General features: G+C 42.3%; 1 protein-coding gene across 3 annotated transcripts in view; it reads left to right on the top strand.

The window, feature by feature from the left end:
- LOC135914349 (ral GTPase-activating protein subunit alpha-2) overlaps positions 1-21,681 on the top strand; it is an 84,275-nt gene that overhangs the window by 36,169 nt on the left and 26,425 nt on the right. For all 3 annotated transcript variants that reach the window (XM_065447152.2, XM_065447151.2, XM_065447150.2), the window contains 12 exons: positions 2,196-2,386; positions 4,159-4,257; positions 5,371-5,526; positions 6,280-6,411; positions 8,540-8,668; positions 9,885-9,943; positions 10,359-10,467; positions 11,482-11,592; positions 12,570-12,638; positions 15,220-15,330; positions 16,646-16,909; positions 18,070-18,273. In XM_065447152.2, coding sequence (XP_065303224.2) covers positions 2,196-2,386; positions 4,159-4,257; positions 5,371-5,526; positions 6,280-6,411; positions 8,540-8,668; positions 9,885-9,943; positions 10,359-10,467; positions 11,482-11,592; positions 12,570-12,638; positions 15,220-15,330; positions 16,646-16,909; positions 18,070-18,273 — 1,634 coding nt within the window. The remainder of the gene's footprint in view (positions 1-2,195; positions 2,387-4,158; positions 4,258-5,370; positions 5,527-6,279; positions 6,412-8,539; positions 8,669-9,884; positions 9,944-10,358; positions 10,468-11,481; positions 11,593-12,569; positions 12,639-15,219; positions 15,331-16,645; positions 16,910-18,069; positions 18,274-21,681) is intronic.

The raw sequence follows: 21,681 nt of genomic DNA, 5'->3' as shown, positions 1-21,681 counted from the left end.
ATGAAAATGGATGAAAAGACAACTTGCCGTTGGTGGGAGCCGGAGCCCTAACCTCTGCATTACTCTCATGATGCTCTACCAATTGAGCTACTGTGACGGCTTTCCTCCCATCCACTTTCTTGGGTAACTTGTGTATGTTTACTAGATCTAGCTGTGGGAGTGTTATACCAACACCACTTGTGGCCATGGCAGTACAGGCTGCACAAAAATGTTATTGCTATGATGGACGCAACATGGCACTGGTATAAAGCTTTGGAAACAGCATTAAAGTTGATGTATAGTTACTGTTTTCTTCAGAGAGAACAGTCAGGCAACACAAAAGCTTTCTTTAACACATGGTTCAGCAGAACCCCACAAGGCATTGCTACCAGCGCTGCTTGTGCTGCCATCAAGTGTTCCGGTAATCAGTAAATGGCAATGCAAAAGGGCATTTATCTTCGTATACTGTAATGCTAGCTAGCCAAGATACGAGGGATAGTTTTCGAATGAGACTGCACCTATGAATCAAGGAAATTTGGCTCGCCATGTATGGATACTGAGTGAATGTTTGGCGATGCCAGACCCTGAGGCCTATCTTATTTACAGCTATAATACCACTAAAAGAAGTGCATATGAGTAATCGTATTCTCTCATGCTGGTGCCGCACTCCGAATCTGAATTGAAAGCTTTTCTTGACATAGTCCCATGAAGGGCATGGCATGAGCGGGCTGTCTCCAAGCCAATGAGAATGCAGCAACTTCCTTATTGCTCGAGTTACTCAAGCCATTAGGTGGCACCAGCTATGGAGCGTTTGTGCCATCTGTTATAGCTACGTAGCTGCTACGGTCATGCACGAAAGCCGAATATCAGTAGACGCGAGAGTTGTGCCAGGAAGACAAACTTGAGACATATGACTTTCCCCCGCAAAGCATGATCGTATACCTAAGACTGTGGTTGAAATATGTAGTTTAACAATAGCTGTATATCAACGGCACCTTCTTGTCTAGTCAACTGCTGTATAAATATTTTTATTCATGCACCTTCTTAGCCAGCCCTTCAGTAGACTGGCCAAATTTAGGTCACAAATTTACAGTAAAAAAAAAAAGAGCTAAATGACTTAAGTCTGCCTTGTCAACAAATCTGCAGCCAACTTCTTTTGTACTCCTTCTTTTTTATATGCTTAGCATGTTATGCTGTGTGTAAGCTCTTCTATCACAAGGCATTCCATTTATCCATGCGCTCATGTGGCATCTTTTGTACTTGTGCATTTTTCACTAATGCCTTGTTTAGGTGTCCATTATGCAGCCATGTTTCTTGTTTCTCATTCATTTTACCCTCACTCACATAGTGTGTCACAAAACACAGTATGGCAATAGTACAAGTGTCATGAAGACATGAAACATATACATAATGCAAGGAAATTATGTTAACAATTGTGCTGTAGATTAGCCTAGAAGAAACAAACTGTATATAAATAGTTGGGGCAGAGTAAATGACTTGCATTATTTATGGTGAATGTGTTTCCATTCAATTGGTGTTGTTAGGGCAAGAAATCTATCGGGTAGCAAATTTCTGGCATAGATGGATGATTGTACACCACACAAGATGTGTCAAGAAGAGTTGATTGAGCCTCAAGTCACACAAAAGGGGAAAGAAGTTGTTTTTGTGGATGCATGACTACTCATATATATGCAAAACAGCTGAGTTTTTGGTGTGACAATGTACTACAGCAAACAGCATAATAAAATGGGTCTAACTCCTGCATTCAGAAATGCATCTTAACTTGTGAAGCCCATGCTTGACTTGATCTGAATGATGCCTGTTGTGAACACGCTGAGGAAAATGCTGTGAGCATTTTGGGCACGTTCACACGTGGCATGATTTAGATCAAGTCAAGCATGAGCTTCAGGTTAAGATGCATTTCTGATTTTGAGGGTGAGACTAAGGAAATGAACAACAAAGGCATCGACTTTGAACTAAAATTTATCTTTCACCCTTGTTAATAAACTTTAGTTGAAAGCCAGGGCCCACGTTGTCTGTTTCTCTAGTCTTAGCCCCGTTTAGTGTACTGTTTGCCATATAATGTCATTTATTGTTTGGGAGAAGTAATAAAGTTTGTAGGTTTACTTTGCACCATTTTGCGGGAGGACCGATATGAGTAGAGTTTGCTATAGTGAATGTCTGCTAACTGTCAGAAACTGCTTGGTGGCCATCAGATGTAGGTCCGGGCACAGACCGACGCAGTGTTCTGGCCGGCGGCAGTGTGAAGGGCTGGTTACCTGAGGTGGCTGTTGTCTTGTGGCGGCGGATGCTGGGAGCCTTGGGAAATGTGAACGCGATTCGCGACCCGGTCATCCACGCCCAGGTCATGGAGCACCTCATCGACCTCTCAGAAACGCTCATTAAGGTCAGTCAGGCAGCTAGTGTACTGAGCATGTCGAACGAACTCTATGCTTTGCAGCCATCCTGTGAGGTTTCATGCAACATTGGGATATTCCTTCATTCATTCATTACCGATACCTCCCATAGATAATATGGGAGGAGAGAGGGAGGGAGGGGTCATTCACAGAAGATACAAAGGATTTGCAGCTACGATATGCTGGCATATGTTCACACACATACACACAAAAGATATTGAACGTCTTACATATATATTATTCATAATAAATGTACATTGCAAAAGCAACATTTAGTCCATTTTACACAAACCAAAGATGAACAAAGTGAAGCGGCCGGGTCAATACCGAGAAAAGTTCTTGTAGTGTTTAAGGAGGAATGTCTGAGCAAATGGTCATCATCCTGCAAGATCACGCTATATGATATTTTAACAGTAATGACAGATAAATTATCAACAATTGCACAATGCCAGAAACATTTCGAGAGTCTAAGATGTTAGCACACAAAGAACTTTGAAGCGTGCTCCCCCACCCTGTTCCTCCCTCGTGGCACACTCAGGGTACTGTAATAAAAAATTTATGCACCTTTGCCATCAAAATAGAAATTATACTGCTGCTTTTACAAAAGAGGGGGATTTGGTGGTGTGGCTGCTTCTGGATTCACTAGGCCTTTTTGATTGACAAGGCTTGGAGAGATTTGTAGCCTGTGTTTGTCAAACTATGTAATAATGGAAGATGCTTATTAATCATTAAAGTTCCACTAACGAGCCTTACTCGGCTGCAATGTTTTTTTGCAAAAAGTGCCAAGGACGAGTGTCTCTCATGCACATGTTTGGGCACTCTTTCTAAGTGCCGGTAACTGGGCTGGGTTCATACAATCCATTTTGATGTTCTGGTGAGTTCCCTCTTTGGCTGCTAAAGTGCGTATGGACTCCGTTCGCCCAGTAGAGGTTTTGAAAATGGCAGCTGCCAGTAGCATGTTGCTGCCCCCTCGGACATGCACATTCTTTGGAAGAAGGCCTTACACATCTGGCAGCACGGCACTTTGAAATTGTGGACTTCATCCCATCCAACAGGCAAAAGAATGTCCTACAAGGCAATGCATTGTCTGTTGCAAAGGTAGAAGCTACAGTGGCAATGAAGTCTGCGAAGTGACATGCTTCTGTGTGTGAGGTGTGGGGTGTGGCACTTTGCCTCCTATCGTGTTTTCAGATATGTCATACGAAAGCAACATTCTAATCCTCTGCAACCACTCTTCCAGAAATTTGACTTTTCACATTTGCAAGCGTTTCTCACCGAATGCTTGCTCCAAAATGTACCTGTAGCGTCAAGCTGTTGTGACGGAACTGAAATCAACTATGACATTTCTAGTCAATTAACAAACATGGTTCTTGTTATTTTGCATTTCCAGACACAAGTTGCGAGTTGATTACCCCCAGATTACATAAATTTCAAATCTGCAAAAAATATTCTATCCAGATGAGCAATTTAAGAAAGTCATTTTCTGAACACCTTTTCTGATTTTCTGCCAGCACTTAAAGCAATAAATTATGCTTGCAATAACATGACTGATGTTTCTAATGTAATGACATTGGTGTAAATATAGCTGTTATAATGACATTAAGACCACACACTGCTCTTTCACTGCTTATTTGCCTCTTTTTTCTGCGTGACAGTCATAGTTTGCTAATTTGGAGAGTGAACTGTGTGTTCTTGGTACTGTCAATGTCTTCGCTTGTTTTCATTATTGCTTCGCATGGTTCTTGTTTCATCCTTCCGTCAGATGCGTGACAATCTTGGCATCACGGAAGACAACATGACCACTCCTCCTCCTCCAACGCTCATTCCTCCGCTTCTGCTGATTGCACCATGGCTCTTTGAGGTGAGGATGTTTTCGAAACTAGTCACCAGGGCTTTCTCATAGTGGAAATTTCCGCATCGGCCCAGTAAAATGACAGAAAAGATCATTCCTCAGCATTACGAATTAATGTTATGGAGTGAACCCAATAGTAACACCATGGCTGCAAATTATATCGTGGTTATCTAGATTGCACATGCACGTACACACACAAACACGCATGCACGCACATGCATGCACGCACACACGCGCGACTACCCTAGGTTGAGGCATGTTCTCTTCAAAAAAAAAACTAAAACAAAATTTAAGATCAAACATTTACTGCAAACCATATTATCAAGCTTTACCACACGTGTTAAACCGTTCTGGCTCAATGCACAGGTTTGTGTATCAAGAAGCAGTACACAGCACAACAAGAAACAGTATACAGAAATCTTAATCAGAATAGCGCTTACATAATAAGAGAATGTATAAGATGCAGCTTTGAGAAAAATAAGGGTGAACTTTTGAAACCATTGTTCAGGTATGACAACAACATCCAATATAGTACCTAAGTCTACCCGGCTGATAGCTTGAGCTCTTCTTGGACGCTACGCAATCTCATTTTGCACAAGCTGCACTTTTTTTTTTCTTTTTCGTATTTTTTTACCTCTGTTTTGTGTCCCCAGTATAGCAACACACCTGTTGAATGAACCCGATAGTGGCACAGTGGCTGTAAATGATTTTGCAGTACTGTTGTACACAGACCTTGGCATAACTAGACTGTGTCTTAGCGCACAGAGGTCATTCACAATCTTTTCTCCTTGTTTTTGATCCTGGTCTTCCCTCACAGTTTCAACTTGTCTTCCGTCTTTATTGTCTTTTTTTCCTTTCTTTCTTTCTTCTTCTTTTTTTCTTTTTTTTTTAAATCATGAATATTGAATTGTCATGTTTTGAATGAACCTTTAGTTGAAAGACTGTGCTCATACTGTCCCTTCGTTTCATTGCCTCTGTGTTTTTTGTGCTGTAGATAATGAAGGCTGCGGCAATGTAGCGTCTTGTGCTCCATCAGATTTCGGCCATTGCTTTCACCTACTATGCCATTGCATAGTCACTCGTACTTACCAAACGTCGCTGTGTGATCTGTGTGCATTTCAGGCGACGGGTCTTCCCGAGGGCTTTGAGAAGGGAAAGCTGCTGGCGTTGCGGCTTCTGTGTTGGCTGACAGTGAGGCGCCACGACATTCCCCTCTCCTTCGACTACCTCGCTCGCTTCTACCGGGTGCTCCACGCAGGATTGCTGGGAGAAGACCAGGCAAGTGGCCACTTTGACTTGGATTGCAATAGTACTCCTGGACAGGTGGCAAAGGTGGATGTTAACAATCCTGAGCATCATGCCGTAGTCATGTGCTGGCTTACAATGACCGTATAAATCAAAGGCTTTGTTCAAAGGCTAGGGCCTAATGTGATACTATGTGTAGCCTTTGTGCCAGGAAGGTGCACAGCAATCTTCCTGGCACATGAGATAATATTTCTTTGGTTCTTTCAGTAATGATAATTGCTCCCAAGCTTGTGAGTTCTTAGGAGCAAGGGACAGGCAACATTTGTGAATAAAATGAGTGATTTGTCCAAATCTCGAGTTTTGCCACTCACTCGTACCACTTTCCTTGCATATCTGAAGTCTTCAGTGTTTGTCCCCATTTCGATGCATTGTATTTATAGGGCACATTGACAAATACGTCCTGAGACAAATTGAAACCAAGGCTGCTTAAAAGGGTAGCTCGAGTATTTTTTTGCCACCCATTATCGGCTGCCTCATAACTTGCTTAAAACCCATTAAGAGGAAAAAAATTATGTGACAGGCTGTAAATTTAGGCTTGTTTCCCAAACATTGACACACGAAACAAGAACATCAGCAAGTGTAGTATTAATTTTTTTCGGTTTTTCTTTGGCGTTTGCGTGGCTATGCCAATGATGAAATGCAAATAATGAGCTTCTCTTACAAAGTCGCCACTATTGAGACATCACAGGTGCTTGTTCCCAATGCTATGTTATGTTCTTATTGCAGAAGGTTATCAACGCTATTGTCAAGTACTGCGGGACCAAGTTTTTCGCAAGCAGGCTTCCTGGTCACACTGTGCTTCTGCTCAACTTTATTCATGGTGCCAGCACCGTCGTCAATTCCAGTGCTATCAAAGGGGTGAGTGAGCTTGCCCATGTCCCTTCCTTCAGCTGCCAGCTTCGCTTTGTTAACCTTGTGAAGGTCGCCATTCCTAGCGACTGCGGGCACATTTATTATTTATTAGACACACCAAAGCAGCTTCCTCTTCATCATCTAGCATGCCCTGGGCAGCGGCTGATAGTAGCTCAGCTGCAACACTGCATCCTCTCTCTCTCTCTCTTTTTCCTGTTTAGTGTGGTTCTAACTCCACTCACTTGTGTCACTTATAGCTTGCAGTGGCACCCGGACACCCAAGTTGCTTTTTTACTGCAGTAGCTGATAGCCCCAAACATGGCGTCTGTGAACGTTTAGAGACAATCACGCAGCTTCTGTGTGACAGTTTGTTGGACAAGCATTTCAATGTAGCATTCACAGGCACTGCTTAAAGCTGATATTAGTGCAAGTTGCTGAACTGGAAATTCAAGGCTGAAAGGTCAACTTTCGAACCGACATGCCAACTTCAACGAAATTCGGCATGAGGCTTTGTCTTCTTGTCGTTAGAACATGTGGTAAGTTTGATTACCGTAGAACAACTACTACCAAGAAAGATATGCATGTCTCATTGAGAAAATGAGTTTGTAACCTTAGGAAAATTATCATTTTAAAAATTATAATGTTAAATAAACATTTTTTAAGAAATACCTTCTAGATGCCCTATATTAGAGAATAGAAATAGCTGCTTGCACTTTTATGCCTTAGAATGGCACTGGTTTAGGCTAGTTACAATTCATGATTAATGTTATTTGCACGCCACTTCGAATGAGGACCGGTGGACAACAGACACAAGTGCAAACTTTTCACTGGTTCTAATGGTAGGAAGTCAGATGGTCAAGTTGTTCCAAGTGGTACGCAAATAGCATTGATCTTTTATGCTTTCTTCTGTAGAAACTGCGTCACTTTAAAACTAAGTTTTCATTTGTTTTTTTTTGTTTTTTTGTTACAGTGATCCAGAAATGCATACTTTTTTTAATATAGGCAACTTAAACATTCAAGATATCCATGGTCTTGTTCCTCACAAATTTTCAGCCTAGAAACAATCTTACAGTTTTCACCTCTGCAGTTTCAAAAGAATAGTTTTCTTTAAAGTACGAATTGGCCAAGAAGTGTGAACTGAAAAAAATCGACTCAAAGGTCTCATAGCATGCAACTACTGAGCGAAAAAACTTAATTTTCTTCTCTTCTACAGCATAGATAATAACCAAACCTGGCGAGGAGCTTCTTTATGTGCTTAGAAATCCAAAACACACAAAATTAGAAGTTGTGAATTTCTGTCTAAAATAGTCATTTTAGCCCTGCATCCCGTCTTAAAGACAGTGCTGTGTGTTTTGAAAATTTTGGGGCAGCATGAGTACTGTAAGTACTGTGAATATGTCTCACCTTGCAGGCATTGGCAGTTTTGTCTTTCGTATCTTAATTTTATTTTCTCCTTATATTTCCTGCCCTCTACCATGTAGAATATAGCCAACTGAACGTCTGCTTTAGCTAGCCTTAATGTTTTTCCTGTCCTGTATTCTCTTTCTCTCACTGCCCTGCCCATGCTAATAAACAGCACAGTGGCATTGGGAAAGTGCAAGATACACACAGCACTTGCTACACTCATAGTACTAAAATTTTACTAGAAAAACATGGGAATCTGTCCACCTACAAGAACAAGACAATGACATGAAAGTAGATATTGAAAAAAATAGAGGATCTACAGGGTGTTGTACTGAAAGAACAACAGGCAGTTAAAAAAGTAAAAAAAGTCACAGGAACAATGTCTTGCTTGCTCAAGGTGTGAAATCTAGGCCTGCCTTCCATGTTGCTCTATTTGGCTGAGAGGTCACCGTTTCCTAATATGTTGTCTTTGTTCAGCTGCTCAAAAGTCCACTTGTAGTACTTGTTTTGCTGTGCGCATGTGTATTTATTCTGTGTCATACGTTAGCCGATATGCCATTCAGTTGCTTTCAAAACCTTTGACAAAGGCTGTGTGTGTTAGGCACTGAGAGAATTTATTTGATTCAGTGACGATAGCTTACAGAAGCCTGTTCCTCAAGTGAATGTTCTCAGTTTGCAAAAGGAGCATGTATGCACTCTGAATTTTGTTTTTCTCTCTTTTTCCTCGAAGATGCCACATGTTGAAGCAGTGACGCTATTGGGCAGCCTGGTGTGCTTCCCGAACGTCTACACCGAGCTGCAAGCGCTGCAGTGTACGCCATCGGAGCCTCCACAGCAGGCAGCAGCTGCAAGCATAAAGGTGACAATAGTTTCATTTGTTTACGTATGAAAAGTGAAGATGACAAACAGATGAAGTAAAATTACTCAGGATGAACATCAACACCTTTTTGAGGTAGTTCGTTCATTGTAGACCTCGTTGATACATTCCTGCTTATTAAGTGTTGCTGACTCTTACATTATGAAAGTCTACTAACGTTTAGTTCTCATAGGGCTGTAAGTATTACCTTCCCATTTGTTACGTTTGGCTTTGTGGTTATTTCCAAAAACAGCAATGGCTCACCCTCAGAGCGACATCGTCCGTTGGCAGCACCACCACATGTTGTCGCTGAAAATGTTCACTTTATGTTTTTTCAATGGTTTGTTTCAATAGTTTCTGTTTAGTGGGTTTTCAAAGTCTGTTGCCTTTCTCTTCAACTTCAAATAAAGTTTTATGTGAAAATAGCTTCTTGCCTCATCTGTGGTGCTGCAGCAACTGTTCCCATGTTACATTTTCCCAGATCATGCACTCTTTCCCCGCGGTTAAAGAACATACAAACGAGGTTGTACTGTAATGAAAAATATGAAACATGACGCAAAAAAGACATGTAGGTCATATATGCAGTGCACAGGAGGGTAACGTTTTTGTGACCCAATAATAATCATGATCGTTTTGAATGCACTTCATTAAATAACACACAGGGCAAGCTGCATTTCTGTCAGTAAAGCTAGCACATAGTCATCAGCAAAGAAAGTGCATGAAATGATGATTATTGGTATTAGAACAGACGTGCATTTGAACAGGTGAGGAATGGTTATCTGGTGCACACGAAGCATGTACATGAAGCAATTACAGTAAAGTAATTCTTATTCATGTGTTCAATATTTGTTGTTTTGCCCACATCTTAATATGTATTATCAATAATTGAGGTGTACTAAATGCCACTAAGTGCTAGTATTGTGATGCAAGCGCATATTGCATGCAAGACAAATTTTCTTAAAATGCTAGCCATTTGAGAGAGCTGTGAAAATTAGGTCCAGATTGTTTGCAGTATCCTTTCTTGTCTGAAGGAAAAAGCTCATACAGCATTCTGCTCTTAAAATTTACATAGATTGTTCCTTTGATGAAACCATGGGCCTGTATCCTTTTGTTTCCATCTGAATCGTGTTGAAAAACATCATCTTCCTGGACATCATATTATTTGCAATTGCCAAAACATTTTGGCGCCTACTTATGTGACATGTTTTTGTATTTTCAGGAAGTCATTGTAGACTTGCTGCTGAAAGCAGGAAAGACAGACCCAGACGGAGTGGCAAGGTAAGCAAAAGATGAGCCAGCTCCTGGCTATGCCACTGACTGTAGGCAATGTACTAGTAGCAGATACAGTCAATAGAATTGTGATACTCCCAGTTTCTAGTGCATAGCTCATGAACTTGTAAACTTGTCCTTCAATTTCCTTTGTTTATTTGTTGATGTTCGTCAATTTTTGTAGAAGTTTCAGACCCTAACTCAAGATGTCGCTTCCTACAATTAGTAAAATTTAGCTTTCTCTCTTAAATGCAGCAAATTTTATTCAAATGAGTTTGCCAGTTGTCTGATAAAAGCGTTTTTGCGTTTTGCACATTTGAAGAGGAAAACTTTAATTAGCCCTGAGCCGTTTCTTCCCTTTAAATTGTACATGTTTTGTGTCTGCATGAGTGATGTGTTTTTGCCTCTGGTGGTTGAATCCCAGGTGCACAGCTTTATGTGCCCTGGGGATCTTTGCCTACGAGGAACTTGCCCACCAAACGGGCCATCCCAAAGCTCGGGAAGCCATCGGAGTCCTCCTTTTGTCAATAAGGGTAAGCTTAATTTTCACTGATTTCACAACATTTCAAACTCTAAGAAGCCACACGCCCATTTAATTTAAAGAGATTTCAGTGAGCCTGTCATGTTTTCTCCGTGTTTTAAACCTACTTAATTGAAATTGAGCGTCTCTCAGGTTTTTTTTTTTTTTTCCTTCTTGCACTTTTGCTTTTGCTGGGAAGAGGAGTTCAGTAAGCTCTTGTGTTAACAAGAGTTGCGTGACTTCAAAGTTGACATTCAAAAGAATGTTTTTCTGGAAGTTTTCTTCCTGCATAAAGTTTCAGCAGTAAGGCTGGTCTTATTGGATTCCTTGAATCATGCAGCAGCCATTGCTATCCGTTTTGCAAAATCTGAAGAACTGATTTTTCACAAACTTCTCCGGAAAAAAAAGTAAAGGAAGCTTGCCTAAAATTCAAACCAGGTGAGATAAACAAAAGTATGTCCTCATATTCAATATTAGCACATCCATTTAATTAAATTTTTTGTATATCTGCAAGTTCCTCAGCCCCATAAATTGATTATTGATAATTTTTAAATGTTTTTTTCATCTAGGACAAGTCTTGCCGCTTAAAAAGGAAAGAGAAAGGCATGAGAATGTGCATTGCATGTGCACTCAACTCATGCTTCATAGTTGTTTCTTGGGTTATGTTTTGTTTTGCTTTAGGTGACTTCGAGTAATTCAAACAAAATACTGTAGTCCACGCAAACCTGAAACTAGTTATTAGAAACAACTACATATTGAAAACATATTGCTTAATTTTATTGATGCTTGTCACTGCTTCGCTCAGGATGCTTTCTTAACAAAAAGTATAGGCAGAGCTGTTTTTACTGCAAGTATGTAGGTTAAGCAACTTCTTAAGAATACAAACCAATATTGTAATATGGTTGGGAAAAGAAGCTGTTGTTGTTTTGAGTTATAAGCATCACCAATTTAAAAGCACAATTTTGTGATGCACGTGTGCTTGGTTGTGCAGTTCATCACATGCATTACCCACATGTTTTTTGCGCAGCATCACAACCACATAATTGCGCAAGTTGCGGGCGACATGCTGCGATTGTTATGTGACCACGCTGCCTACCTCACGGGACAAATGGACCAGGTTGCTGGCATTGTTGTTGAAGTAAGCGCTGCAGGACAGCTGCATTTCCTTAGCTAAGAAGTATTTCTTGTCACGCTAGTTGGCGAAACATTTTTGCATGAACAACAGGCATGTCTTTTGTTTGTTTGTTTGCCTGCGTGTGTGTGTTCGTGGCTGTATGTCATCCATATAGCTATGCTTATTTCTTCTTCTTCCTTGTGGGCATTTCTTATTTTTTAGGGTGTCCTCCTGTGCTCCGAGGGCAGACATTGTGCAGCTCAGCAAATAAAGTAATCTTGAGGTTATTTAATTTACTTTTGGCCTTCTTTATAGGATATCAATGACTAGAGTGCACATGGAAACATGTGTTAGGTTGTTTATGTTAATTAAGTGGCCTTGCACCACTTAATGATATTCCTCCACACTGCTGCCTGCTGCACTTGATGGGTATGCACAGAAGCACTATGCAGCATAGAAGCACTACACAAGGATACCGAGTGTAGTGCTATGGCAGCTGTGCCAATGTGGCTGATGTGCGTGTGTTTCAATATCTGGCGCAACGTGCTCATTCTGACAGGCACAGAATGTTAAATTTCGTGTCCGTAGCAGTTAATGAAAAAACCGGGGGGGGGGGGGGGGTTGAATTTACTTCACAAGCCTTGTGCTATGACATTGTTCATAACCGTAGTTTAGCTTTGGAACAAAAGTTTTTTGATATAGTTCAGTGCCTCATGCACTTGCTCTTCTTTTTTTTTCTTTTTTTTCTTTGCTTGCTTGCTAATTTTAACTTGGACAGCACTGAGGAACGTGTGATGACATTGTTAATTGTATTTGAGCTGTTTTCAAGTACCAGTATTCTTGTTTTTTCCACTTTTTACTTCCATTAGAAATGCTTAAACACAGTATTTCACTGTTTCATGCCTGGAGGTGGAATTTGTGTGTGTTTGCTCAGGCCTTCAAACGTAATATTCCAAAAAGGATTTCAGGTTTTACTTACTCTTTTTTTCCTGCACTTTTAGGTTGTAGCATCTACAATCCACAACCTTCTCCCCAGCGATGATTCTGATGTCAAGGAGGAGAACAAAAAGGTGATTATTAGGTTTTCTACTTTTCTTCTAGCTAGTTGTCTAGCAAATTACTCTGATGTGCTTTGGATATTCTTACTTAAAGATTCTAATCTGATCAGAATTTTAAGTTTGTATAAATTCTTGATTAATGACACCATACATATGAACACAAAGCTTAGAAACAATGGGTGTCCTGTTGTTTCTGTGCCATGTATTTATCAATGTGGTGTTGAAATTCCAATCAGACACAGCTGTGTAATCTGTATCTCGAGTATTTAGGTTGCTAGTACTATATTTTTGCATGTTTTTAAATCACTGCTGTTGCAAACAGACAGTTTCTCAAGTTGTAGGATGACCTCTGGTGTTATCTGCCACTGCCTGGGCACCAAACATCATTCATTAGCATTATGCAGGATCAAGCTGCTTGATGACTTGCCCATGGTTATGTTTCTTTCTGTATGAAACAATACACACAATACAGCACAATGTAATGAGCCATGCTGATACACAGTGTAGCATAGCTCATTGAGCAGTTATGTATATTATGTTTCCCTTGTCTGTTCTTTCATCTTGTTGTAGAAGTAACAGTTGTAGTATCACTTGTTGGATGGGAGACAACGCAACAATAAAGAAAATGAACACCTGCATAAGGACAGGGCTGGCAATTTATTAAGTGGATCTGCAAACATCTATGTGAAGATTGCAGATGGCTAGTTTAAAAATTATGCGAATCCCACGCACTGTGAGAATCGATGTAAGCGAAGCTTTTCGTGCTGGATGCTTTGATTTATGATAACTAGCAAAGATGTTGACTGTGTCTGAGGAAACAATAAAGAAAGAAAGAAAGAAAGAAAGAAAGCTAAAGCTTAATTTCTTCATTGTTTAGGCTAACACGAGAGTGGTGAGTTGATGTTAAACGTTACCTTGCGTGCACCACTGCTGTTTGTCTGCGTAGTACACAGAACACACAGGGAGATTTGTTCGCTTGAGGTGTTGTTGTGCGCCACATTTTATAACTTCTGAGGGGGTTGAGCGTTGTCATTTCTTCACATGGCTATCGCATTGTGGCAGAAGTATTAAACTTGAATTGGATTATGGGGCTGTAGTTTCCAAAACCACAATCGGATTATGAGGCAAGCCGTAGTGGCGGCCTCTGAATTAATTTTCACACCGTGATGTTCTTCAACGTGTCCCGAAATCTAAGTGCACATGCATTTTCTATTTCGCCCCCGTCAAAATGTGGCTGCCGCGATTGAGATCAAATCCAAGACCTCTAGCAATGCCAGTAGCCACAAAGCTAATGCGGCGGCCACAGAAGTGTTGATTTGACGGTCGACCGCTTCCGTAGTGTCGCCTGGATCCTTCGGTGCACTTTAATTAATGTGGCTCTGCTCCTGCACGCCCTGCGTAAGTTGCCCACCTGACATAATTGCATGGCATTTATTTTTCAAAAATAGCAGCAACGTACTGTACCAGAGGTTGAACTTAAGCTTATCCTGTTTCCCCCCAACCCTGTCGTATAGTAGTGGGGTATCCTTGCCTTCTCACATCACTTCCCCCATCTCTTATATTGGAACTGCCTCTCCTCTCTCTCCTCTCTACAGTTCTATCTGCGTCCCCTCTGGCCTCGCACATTAGTAGAAAGGGAAGCACTGCAGTTTTTGCAATGCTTCTGAGGGGAGTCATAGATAATTACAGCTGTCAAGCAGCTAATGTGGCGAGGGGCAGGGAGCTCCAGAGGGCATTGTGCACATTCGATGTGGTGGGGTGAAAACGAGTTTCTCCCGTCGCCTTTTCTCTCTTACTCGTGCTGTCATCCATATACACGCTCTGAACCACCCCTCAAAGCGGTGTGTGCGACAGCAGCCCACAGCAACAGCAGCAGCAGCAGTGGGAAAGTCAAAGGAAGAGGCACAGAAAGCTTCGTTTTAAAAAGTGCTATGGAAGTAGGCAGTGACGAGGGTATGATAAGTGACATACGTAGACCGACCAACTAAAACTTCTTGAAGGCTTCCCTATGGAAGCCGAAACATCTTTTCTTTTAATAAGTTTTACTTTGGTCGGTGTACGTCTTTGTTTGTCATGTCTCATCCCGACCAGACGGGTTTCCGTCTATTGATTACGTGTGATAAGTAGTCGTATGCGATACGAGACAAGTTAAGTTACCTGATATGGCTCTCCATCAATGACCTCACTATTTCTGACCCCACCCCAAAATGCCCCTCTTCTATTACCATGGCGAGTGAAGTGACGGAGCGCCCTCCTGCACCCTCAGTGAAAATAGAGAATTACACTCTGCTCTTTCAACAGAAAAATTCTGATGCCACCCCTATGTTTGGGCAAAATAGAGCAGATGCAAGGCAGCGGGTATCAGCATTGGTGTACAGCTGATCAGAAGGGCAGCAGGGCTAAAGCTCTCGTGTTTCTGAATAAACAATAAGGTTGTACAAATATCAACACTTATTTGGAAGATTTACTTTTAACAATGCTTTTGTGATGTGGTGCTAAAGGGTGTAAAGCAGACTTATGACATAGTGTTATTTTTCTTGCGAGTAATAGCAGATTGTAACAACAGTCTGGGCACAATGCTCGTACATTTCAGCTGGTGCTGTCACTTCTCTTCTGCTTGGCTGACTGGTGCATGAACATTCCGCTACCCGCCCTGACAACACCACAGGCTGACGGCTGCTCTCCACTTCTGTCCACTTTAAACGTAAGGCATTTTTTATGTAAGACATTTTTTGTGCAAACGTTTGCACAATATATCCTTGTTACAAACATTTTATTTAAATCTAGAAAAGTCAGATGGTTCATTAAGATGAGGTAGTAATGAACTCCATAGGAGCATGGCTGAAACGTACAGCTGAAACATTTCATAAGGCTGTTGGTCGGGGTGTGATAAGCAGTGGTGAATGTGCGCTGAACTATGCACTAGCGGAGGTGATCACTGATGCGAGACAGGAAGTGGTGATCATGGTCAGCGAGTAGCTGATGAGGAGCTCTGCGATGGAGGATGATGTCGTAGAGCAGGAAATCGGCGGTATCAACCGTGCAGCTTGTTGAGACTGCTCAAGTTATCACATACTGCATAGTGTAATCTGTAGTGAATGCAACGCATTTGTTTTCTGTGGTTGATATCTGTAAGGGACCTAGCAAGTTCAGCCCAATGCAGAAAAAAAAATGATAATAAAGGCTCAATAGATATTTTGGTAGGCTGAAGGTGATCAGGAGAAGTTTTCAGAAGTTTCTTTTGCCGCTGGCAGAGGTCGCAAGCAGCGTACAGTGCAGTAAAGGTCACGGGGGTGAGAAAAAGTTATTGTACACGGTTTGCCAGTTCGAGAGACATTTAAATGTCCGGAGGTTGGGAAATCATGTAGTTATGCAAGAACAGTGGAGCACAGATGATATTAGATGGTGAACATAAGTTTTGTGTCATCAGGGTAAATGTTGCGGTAGTTTAAAATGTCTTGAAGCAAGAATATACTGAGAAAAGGGCAGTATGGGCGGAGTGAAAACGGTCAGTGATGGACTGCTATGATGGATCACAGCACCTTTTGTCAGACACATGAAATAAATTTGTGGTGGCCAAGATGCAGGCATCAGCTTTAAGTTTGGTGGTGCTGGGTGGGTCAATGGGGTGTCATGACAATATACACTAGTTAATGTGTGAATGAAATCATAGTAAAAAGAGATGAGTGTTTTTACCATAACAAATTACAAACTTTAATCAATGCATGTCTTTTTCTTTTTAAAGAAAAAGACACGCTCATCAAAGTTTACACGCTTATCCAATACTGTGTTCCTGCATCGCCCAACTAGCAAATTTTGATATCATTAGTATCATATAGGTCACTCAAAAACGTCAAAAAACAAAACTTGATGCTTCATAATCTGTACAGATCCCTTGTTCACAATTGAGGTGCCAAGCTTGATTAAATTATAACATCAGGTTTCGTGTGCCTGTGCTGTGGCCCATAGATGATAACTATAAATAATGAAAGAACTTCCCCATCCTTTCGGGGGTATAGGTGTTGGACCACATCCTGACTGGCAAGAGCCCCTTGCTGCGGCCGGATGTCTTGTCCCTACTGCAAGCACTCTGCCCAAGCATTGTCCTTGCAGACATTGAAGCACAGCCAGGTGAAGGCCAAGCCAAGGCCCCTCACTCCAGCTCCTTGGCGCACCTGTCTGGGGGTGGAAAGATCGCCCGTTCCATAGCAAGTTTTGTGCCGCCAGCTGTGCTTCAGAATGATCTTCGAAAGAGTGGCAACGTGAAGCTTGCTGCCAGAATGGTTAGTCTTTCTTTTTACAGCCCTGGCTGTTAAGTGTTCATCAAATGAAATTCTGTCCGCTGTGCATGCGTAGTGTGTGGTACGTGAACGCCATAGGGAGAGAGCAAGGGAACAAGAGTTCAAGATCGCAAGTCAGCCTCTAGAGTCTGTGGAGGAGTATGTTTACCTAGGTCAACCAATCAAAGGGAACCCTGACCATGAGAAGGAAATTCACAGAAGAATAAAAATGGGTTGTATCGCATATGGCAGACATCGTGAGCTCCTGACTGGGAGCTTACCATTATCATTGGAAAGGAATGTATGCAATCGGTGCATTTTACCGGTGCTGACATATGGGGCAGAGACTTAGAGACTGACAAAGAAGCTTGAGAACAAGTTAAGGACCGCGAAAAGAGCGATGAAATGAAGAGTGCTAGGCATAACTTTAAGAGACAGAAAGAGAGTGGTTTGGATCAGAGAGCAAACGGGTATAGACAATATTCTAATAGACATTAAGAGAAAAAAAAATGCGGCTGGGCAGGTCATGTAATGCGCATATTAGATAACCGTTCGACCATTAGGGTGACAGAATGGGTACCAAGAGAAGGGAAGCGCAGTAGAGGACGGCAGAAGACTAGGTGGTGCGACGAAATTAGGAAGTTTGCAGGTGCTAGTTGGAATCGATTGGTGCGAGACAGGGGTAATCGGAGATCGCGGGGAGAGGCCTTCGTCCTGCAGTAGACATAAAAGATGATGATGATCATCATGATGATGATCAAGATGATGTGGAGGAGTTTAGAGGGGAAGCAAAAAGAGCAATTGTGATTGAAACCTGCATGTACAGTGTGGCCCACTGTTAGAGGGAACACATGAGTGCAGAGCATGTGCGAAATTTTTACCGCGGCAAGTCTACAGTTGTCTAGCTTTGCAGTAGATGGCTTGTGGTTGGTGGCGTAGGCATCTTTCTTACACACCTGTGCAGTGCATTGACATGGCTTTGGCTAGTGCTTGCAACTGGGAGAGCGAAGTGAGAGCTGAACATTGGATTGTTCCCTTTAACAGTGAACCACATTGTGTGGAGTGGTGTCAAGAGTGGTGTGCGTGCATGTGCATGCACGCATTGGGGATATTCACAAACACACAAAAACACTTATGTGCACTGATGACCGTGCCTGTTTCAGGTTTTGAGTCACCTGCTTCATCAGCTTGGTCATTTCCCCATGGGACTGGGTGCGGCGCAGCTTACCAGTCTGGTGGCAGAGCAAGATGATGTGCCTGCACTCCGCGACAGTGAGCTGTCCAAGGAAGTCTTCTCAGCACCCAACATCCAGCTCTTTGTCCTCAACAACATGGCCATACTGTCGCTTGTTGAGATTCCTGCTGAGGTAAATGGAGTACTTGCATTTGTGGTAAAGTGGGGATAATTTTGTTGAGGAGGCACCGGTGGGCTAGTTCTTTGGCTATTGTTGCTGTGAAAGCACTGCACATTAGGCACACACACACCAACAATAAATGGACAAACACAAGTACTGAGCTGTAACCAAAGGTTTATTGCTGCAAGACAGGTCTTTGTGTTCATTCCAGAAATCAATATCTGCTCAAGTGAAATGCTGGGAAGTGATCAAAGGTGCACATCAAAGGGATCAGATCTTAAAGTTATGGAATAAACCACAATTCTACAGGGGACAGAACTTAACTTTTTCTAATCCGTACAAGGTACAGATGGCTGGGGAACGAGAAAGTCATTGATTTGGCTTGGCTAGGTCTATGTTTCGTGGTGCAGCGGTGGCGTAGAGGTAGAACACCCGCCTCGCGTGCAAGAGGTCCGTGGTTCGAATCCCGGTGCCGGCAATTTTCCACCGGATTAAAAAAAAAATTTAAGAAAAATCCGCGTGTTGATAAAATTGCACAAACAGGCCTGGAGTGTGGCCTGATCCCGGTGACCAGAACCGGTAACGCACTCCCTCACCAGAGCAGGATTGGCCACCCTGGTGCAGTACTTGGCCACAACCTCCTATATGAACAACACAATCAAACCCCGGCCCTCAGTCCCCAGCAGCTGCGAAGCAACTGACCACGGCGGCGGTCAGACCTGCGACGCTGCAGAGGGTGCTAAGAATCACTGGCTCCGGACAGGCCGCCAATGGAATATGAACCTGGCAACGTTTAACGTTAGAACGCTATCTAGTGAGGCGAGTCTAGCAGTGCTATTGGAGGAATTAGAGGGCACTAAATGGGATATAATAGGGCTCAGTGAAGTTAGGAGGCCAAAAGAAGCATATACAGTGCTAAAAAGCGGGCACGTCCTGTGCTACAGGGGCTTAGCGGAGAGAAGAGAACTAGGAGTCGGATTCCTGATTAATAAGAATATTGCTGGTAACATACAGGAATTCTATAGCATTAACGAGAGGGTAGCAAGTCTTGTTGTGAAACTTAATTAGAGGTACAAAATGAAGATTGTACAAGTCTACGCCCCTACATCCAGTCATGATGACCAGGAAGTCGAAAGCTTCTATGAAGACGTGGAATCAGCGATGGGTAGAGTGAAAACTAAATACACTATACTAATGGGCGACTTTAATGCCAAGGTAGGCAAGAAGCAGGCTGGAGACAAGGCAGTGGGGGATTATGGAATAGGCGCGAGGAATAGCAGGGGAGAGTTATTAGTAGAGTTTGCGGAACAGAATAATATGAGGATAATGAATACCTTCTTCCGCAAGCGGGATAGCCGAAAGTGGACGTGGAGGAGCCCGAACGGCGAGACTAGAAATGAAATAGACTTCATACTCTGCGGTAACCCTGGCATCATACAAGATGTGGACGTGCTCGGCAAAGTGCGCTGCAGTGACCACAGGATGGTAAGAACTCGAATTAGCCTAGACCTGAGGAGGGAACGGAAGAAACTAGTACACAAGAAGCCGATTAATGAGTTGGCGGTAAGAGGGAAAATAGAAGAATTCCAGATCAAGCTACAGAACAGGTATTCAGCTTTAACTCAGGAAGAGGACCTTAGTGTTGAAACAATGAATGACAATCTTGTGGGCATCATTAAGGAGTGTGCAATGGAAGTCGGTGGTAACTCCATTAGACAGGGTACGAGCAAACTATCGCAGGACACGAAAGATCTGATCAAGAAACGCCAATGTATGAAAGCCTCTAACACTACAGCTAGAATAGAACTGGCAGAACTTTCGAAGTTAATCAACAAGCGTAAGACAGCTGACATAAGGAAGTATAATATGGATAGAATTGAACATGCTCTCAGGAACGGAGGAAGCCTAAAAACAGTGAAGAAGAAACTAGGAATCGGCAAGAATCAGATGTATGCGTTAAAAGACAAAGCTGGCAATATCGTTACTAATATGGATGAGATAGTTCAAGTGGCTGAGGAGTTCTATAGAGATTTATACAGTACCAGTGGCAACCACGACGATAATGGAAGGGAAAATAGTATAGAGGAATTCGAAGTCCCAAAGGTAACGCCGGAAGAAGTAAAGAAAGCCTTGGGAGATATGCAAAGGGGGAAGGCAGCTGGGGAGGATCAGGTAACAGCAGATTTGTTGAAGGACGGTGGACAGATTGTTCTAGAGAAACTGGCCACCCTGTATACGCAATGCCTCATGACCTCGAGTGTACCGGAATCTTGGAAAAACGCTAACATAATCCTAATTCATAAGAAAGGAGACGCCAAAGACTTGAAAAATTATAGACCGATCAGCTTACTGTCCGTTGCCTACAAACTATTTACTAAGGTAATAGCAAATAGAATCAGGAACACCTTAGACTTCTGTCAAGCAAAGGACCAGGCAGGATTCCGTAAAGGCTACTCAACAATAGATCATATTCACACTATCAATCAGGTAATAGAGAAATGTGCGGAATATAACCACCCCTTATATATAGCTTTCATTGATTACGAGAAAGCGTTTGATTCTGCCGAAACCTCAGCAGCCATGGAGGCATTACGGAATCAGGGTGTAGACGAGCCGTATGTAAAAATACTGAAAGATATCTATAGCGGCTCCACAGCCACCATAGTCCTCCATAAAGCAAGCAACAAAATCCCAATAAAGAAAGGCGTCAGGCAGGGAGATACGATCTCTCCAATGCTATTCACAGCATGTTTACAGGAGGTATTCAGAGACCTGGATTGGGAAGAATTGGGGATAAAAGTTAATGGAGAGTACCTTAGTAACTTGCGATTCGCTGATGATATTGCCTTGCTTAGTAACTCAGGGGACCAATTGCAATGCATGCTCACTGACCTGGAGAGGCAAAGCAGAAGAGTGGGTCTAAAAATTAATCTGCAGAAAACTAAAGTAATGTTTAACAGTCTCGGAAAACAACAGCAATTTACAATAGGCAGCGAGGCACTGGAAGTCGTAAGGGAATACACCTACTTGGGGCAGGTAGTTACGGCGGATCCGGATCATGAGACGGAAATAATTAGGAGAATAAGAATGGGCTGGGGTGCGTTTGGCAGGCATTCTCAGATCATGAACAGCAGGCTGCCATTATCCCTCAAGAGAAAAGTATATAACAGCTGTGTCTTACCAGTACTCACCTACGGGGCAGAAACCTGGAGGCTTACGAAAAGAGTTCTACTCAAATTGAGGACGACGCAACGAGCTATGGAAAGAAGAATGATAGGTGTAACGTTAAGGGATAAGAAAAGAGCAGATTGGGTAAGGGAACAAACGCGAGTTAATGACATCTTAGTTGAAATCAAGAAAAAGAAATGGGCATGGGCAGGACATGTAATGAGGAGGGAAGATAACCGATGGTCATTAAGG

This window comes from Dermacentor albipictus, chromosome 7, assembly GCF_038994185.2.
Source record: "Dermacentor albipictus isolate Rhodes 1998 colony chromosome 7, USDA_Dalb.pri_finalv2, whole genome shotgun sequence".
NCBI lineage: Eukaryota > Metazoa > Arthropoda > Arachnida > Ixodida > Ixodidae > Dermacentor > Dermacentor albipictus.
This window is presented reverse-complemented; position numbering and strand designations above follow the sequence as displayed.